At 38.0% G+C, this 4,736-nt stretch overlaps 1 protein-coding gene across 1 annotated transcript in view; it reads left to right on the top strand.

The window, feature by feature from the left end:
- Positions 1-4,736, top strand: part of LOC137955798 (protein-tyrosine-phosphatase PTP1) — a 7,836-nt gene continuing 3,100 nt past the window's right edge. The window contains 7 exon segments of the mRNA XM_068802921.1: positions 1-539; positions 3,880-3,945; positions 3,947-3,970; positions 3,972-3,978; positions 4,159-4,196; positions 4,198-4,242; positions 4,329-4,469. Coding sequence (XP_068659022.1) covers positions 162-539; positions 3,880-3,945; positions 3,947-3,970; positions 3,972-3,978; positions 4,159-4,196; positions 4,198-4,242; positions 4,329-4,469 — 699 coding nt within the window. The 5' untranslated portion in view covers positions 1-161.

The raw sequence follows: 4,736 nt of genomic DNA, 5'->3' as shown, positions 1-4,736 counted from the left end.
TCCATCTTACTCTGAAAATCAGATTTTCAAGCTGGATTGCCTGCTCCTGCCCTTTGAAACCAAAAACGTGGAAAAGGACAGAAAATAAGGTACAACCTTCTTGAAGAAACCGAAAGCAAAAGTTTGATGGTGGTACTTACAATCATGGCTATATATTGGACATGAGGCTTTTGTTTCTGGCCAATTGGAACCTTTTGTTCCTCGACATTCCTGGTTTCTGTTGCCGGATGAGCAAAGCGAGGCAAGGATCCATTTCAAACGGATTCACGTTCGAAGTAGCGACGGGGAACCTGGCGAGCTCTTCTCGTCGGGCCAGAAGGGCGTCCATGCACTCTGCGGAAAACCCTAACCCTGATCCTCCTCCTGGGATCTCTGCTGCTCCTCTGCATCCTTTCTCTAAACCCATTGATTTATGTTTCGATCCTCCGGATCTACGACTCACTTCTGAGCAACTACGCTACTGCTCCGAAGCCCTTCGTCTTCTCAAGCCCAAACTCACTTCTCCTGAAGCGATTTATGAAGAATTTGACATTTTGCAGGTTGGACATGGAATTTTGTTTTTTTAATTTTTTATTGTTTTGCTTGATTTGCCAGGCGCTTTGGTTCTGAATTTCGATTTCTCTATGTTAGCATAACCGGTGAGATGGGATGCTCGATCTTCTAGACGCAAATATTTCTTCTCTTCTTGCTTGCTTTTCAATTTGCCTTGAACAGTTCAGGCTTAACAGGATTCAATAATTGTTGTTACCGTTACAATAACTGAAAAGAGCCCTTACTCGTTATGTCTCGCTTTCGTTTACTTGACTAGTGATTGTGGCTTATGGGCGCATCTGTAATTCGGTTCTGCATCAGATTGCAAAGTCTTTTGAACTTCATTTTTTAAAATTTTTATTCATTTCCAGGTTGGCATTTTTAGTGGTTGTTTCCATTACCTCTTCTCATTCTCTTCTTTTGTTAATATGCGGATCTTATGGAGCTGATATTTCCAATTTGTGAAGGAAAGCTGTTGCGTTTCCTTTTTCTGCACATTTCATTCGTCAGTTGTTCTCTTTCTGTTTTAATACAATAATCTTTCTTCTTGTTGTCATTTCTGTCTTCTCGATTTACAGCTCTAACTTGTTCTCTCACTACAGTCTGCTTTGGAATGCTGTTGACCTGCGGAAGCTATCCTTAATTGGGAATGCATACTGATGATGCACTCTCTTTCTTAACTGCTCGTTCTTTCTTCCACTAATTTGTGCATCCTAGTTCTAGTGTTGATTCATTATTCATAAAGAAGAAGGATTATGTTCAATGTTTCACATTATTTATTTCTTCAAAAAATTAATTTGCTTTTATTTTTCTTATTTAAAATTGTGTATAAATGATAGAGATGTTATCATCATAGGTAGAAGTGGCATGACTGGGAAACTAGGAACATGGAAGTAAGCCATGGAACAGAAAGTTCTCAAAGGTAGAATGTTTGTAACTTAAGTGGCAAATCCAAGAGGAAAGGAGTCCAGTTCAAATAAGAGGGACAAGTCATAACCTAAAGAGACTTCCAATTTGGGGAATTATGGAAAGGGAAGGGGCTATTTTGGGGATGTAACATGGCAACTATGAAATCACCAGTCATAGCCTTAAGATGAGTGCATGCAATTCTATGTGAAAGGAGCATGCAACGAAGAGCAAAGGATATGCCTTGCTTAATGGATCAGAATGTTAGGTAGTAAAAAAAGACAATGAGAAAAGTAGAGTGGTTAAAATGTGAATGTTGAGATGCATATGTGGCAAAAATAGGACCAAATCAGAAAATAATTACTTGAGAACACTTGGAACTCCCACAAATGAGTGAGAGTATAACGGGTGGATCTTTTAAGATGGTTTACACATGCTCAATAGACACATAGTAGCGCATCAGTGAGAGTAGTATTGGCAATATTGTTTGATAGACCTACAAGAAATAGAGGAACATTGAAAATGTCATGAATAGAAGTGGTGGGAAAGGCTTGCAAAAGCACGACCTATAAATGGAATCAGCAAAGAAGAGAGAAAATTGTCTTTGGGCTAGTGGGCGGAGGGGGACATGCGGGATTCCTTGGGGAGTTACCTCGTCTTGTTTGTTCCTTTTGTATGGTGTGAGTCCCCAGTGGCAGTGTTGAGAGCCCTCTTATAGGGCCTGAGGTTGTATAGGCACCACTTCTCCTTCCCTCTTAACTGTGGAAGGTGATTCAATGATTGTCATCTCGTTAACCTCTGGAAAGAGAGCCCCCTAGGGTGTTTTTTTGTGTACTTCAATGGGATAGAGGATACATATTGAAAGTTGATTATCTTCTGGCAGCACATGCCTAGGTGTGCCAGTGTAGCCGATTCTCTAGTGAGAGATGGAGCAGCTCCACAGCAAATTGCTATTGGCAGCTCATTCCCTTTGTCATAGTTTGTATTGGTTATGTTGTTTTTCTTTTAGCTTTTGGCTTTAGTCTCATTCATTTTGTATACCCTTGTTCTTTTTAGAGTCTTCTTGAATTCCTTTTCATTGCTGTCAAAAGAAAAAAAAAGAGATCAGATTGATGAAAGTTTTATATGGCCGATAAACTTGCCCAAGGCAGTCTCATTGATGGTTTCGACACTGATCATTTTTCATGTAAGATGAATTGTGAATCATCTTGTTTACATGTCTATTGTTATGCAATGACAAATGACACCAGCAACTTTATTTTGGCATTATTTTGGCATTGATTGGCTAAATTCTTAAGTCTTGGCATTTATTCTGCATGATTTTGAATGCTTAGTAAAGTGTAACATATATAGCAGCAGACACTATGTCCTTGTGATTAACCGGCTTTCGAAAAGCCTCTGTGATGTATTTTTTTCTTTTGCATTGTGGAGATTACAGGCTGATGTTGTACATCATTGTTTAATATTTTATAAGTTTACCAATATGTTATTCTAAAAAAAAAAATGCTTTAAGTTTTCCCTGTCATCTGGTAAGAGCCGATGCATGATTTTGCTCTTGGGCGTAGGACATGTCTAAGCTATGTGGAACTCTGATTTTTTTCAAGCTGAATGTTTGAATTGAAAACTCTACAAGGAAAGAATGGGAGGTGTAGCAAGCTGTTGTAGACCTTTGGAGATGCATGGAAAGACTTGATAAAATTTGGGACAAAGTGCAGCATCCAAGCCTTGTTCTTTTTTACTGATAATAGTGAGAAATATAAGGAGGGAAAACAAGATCTCCCAAGGAAGCAAACAAGTAATACATACAGAGTCTTTGTGAATATGTATGGCAATTATGGAGACACTGGGATACTTTTAAGGAAATTTTAGATATTACCTCAATTGTTTCTTGTGTTTGGACCCACATTCCGATATCCTCAAATTCGGCGGCAGATGTACTTGCTAGACAGGGAGCTACCCTACAATTGCTGGTTGTAAAGGAAGTGCTCCCCCAAACTTTGTAATTTCTCCTGTTTTATTAATACATCTTTATAAAAAAAAAAAGAATTTGTATGGCAACTGAAAAAGGATGGAATCAGGATGGAGTTCCCAAGAGAAAATCTTTAAAAGAGATCCCTTTTATAGCCATGCATGAGCATTTTTACAATTGCTGGAACAACAAAAAAAAATAAAAAAAAAGCAGTTTTAGGAGTCTGTGACCAAGAATCATCATAAAAAAGCTGAAGAAAGGTCGTGGTGGATCACAGTCTCCATCAAAGCCTCATTGTAGAGCACCATTGTCTAAGAATGCAGCTTACATTTATCAGAAACCATAATGGCATCTCAAGTTATCTGCTTTTTCTTAACTATGAATCATATATCTCAAACATTGTCTTTTGAGAGCTTCCAAGGATGTCATAGGTGTTAATATTCAATGTTCTTTTATGTCCTTTTTATTTCCAGGCCAGCAGATTAAAGAAGAATGATATGATAAGAAGCTGCAGGGTGGCTGTTGCAGATGTCAATAGGTGGAAAGAATCGCTACACAGATGTCTTTACCATGTACTTTCTGTTCCAACCTTATTCTTTTAGTTGACCTTTCATCAACTAATTTCTTTTGATTTCTTTTATTGTTATTTTGATTGCAGCTGTTGTATTATTTTGTTATTATTGTTGTCATCATTGTTGACAATCAAGCAGAAGTATTTATTAACAAATTGTCTTATGTTTCTTCATTCTCAGTTGATGATACAAGAGTTGTTCTCAAATCGACTGAGGATGATGTCTATTTTGGGACTTGGATACATCAATGCAAGCTTGATTAAGGTTTTATGATTTGTTTCTCTTTTGGCTTAGTTTATTTTGAATACAGATTTGCATGTTTGACTCTTGCAGATGCCTCTTCATTGCAGACTATTTCAGGTGGAAATGTTTCTCAATTTATTGCAACACAAGGACCTTTACCTAACACATTTGAGGACTTCTGGGAGATGATAATACAGTATCACTGCCCTGTCATTGTGATGCTTACTAGGCTGGTTGACAATTACAAGGTATTTCATGGTGTTAGGCTCAAGGGATATGTTCCTACCCCCCCCCCCCCCCCCCCCCCCCCCCCCCCCCCACACACACACACACACACACACACACACAAAAATTAAAGAAAGAAAGAAAAAAAACCTGAAATCTTCTGGTGGTGAAATGTGCTTCATATTCTTTTCTAGAATGTTTGTTTCATATTAATTTCCATATGGTCACTGTTTTTCTTTCTTTCTCATCTCTCTCTGCCTCCCAAATTTAAACAAAATGGAATAAAGAAT

This window comes from Aristolochia californica, unplaced genomic scaffold, assembly GCF_029961685.1.
Source record: "Aristolochia californica isolate CCGP_79_NKW_82.1479 unplaced genomic scaffold, dmAriCali1.0.hap1 SCAF_2, whole genome shotgun sequence".
NCBI lineage: Eukaryota > Viridiplantae > Streptophyta > Magnoliopsida > Piperales > Aristolochiaceae > Aristolochia > Aristolochia californica.
This window is presented reverse-complemented; position numbering and strand designations above follow the sequence as displayed.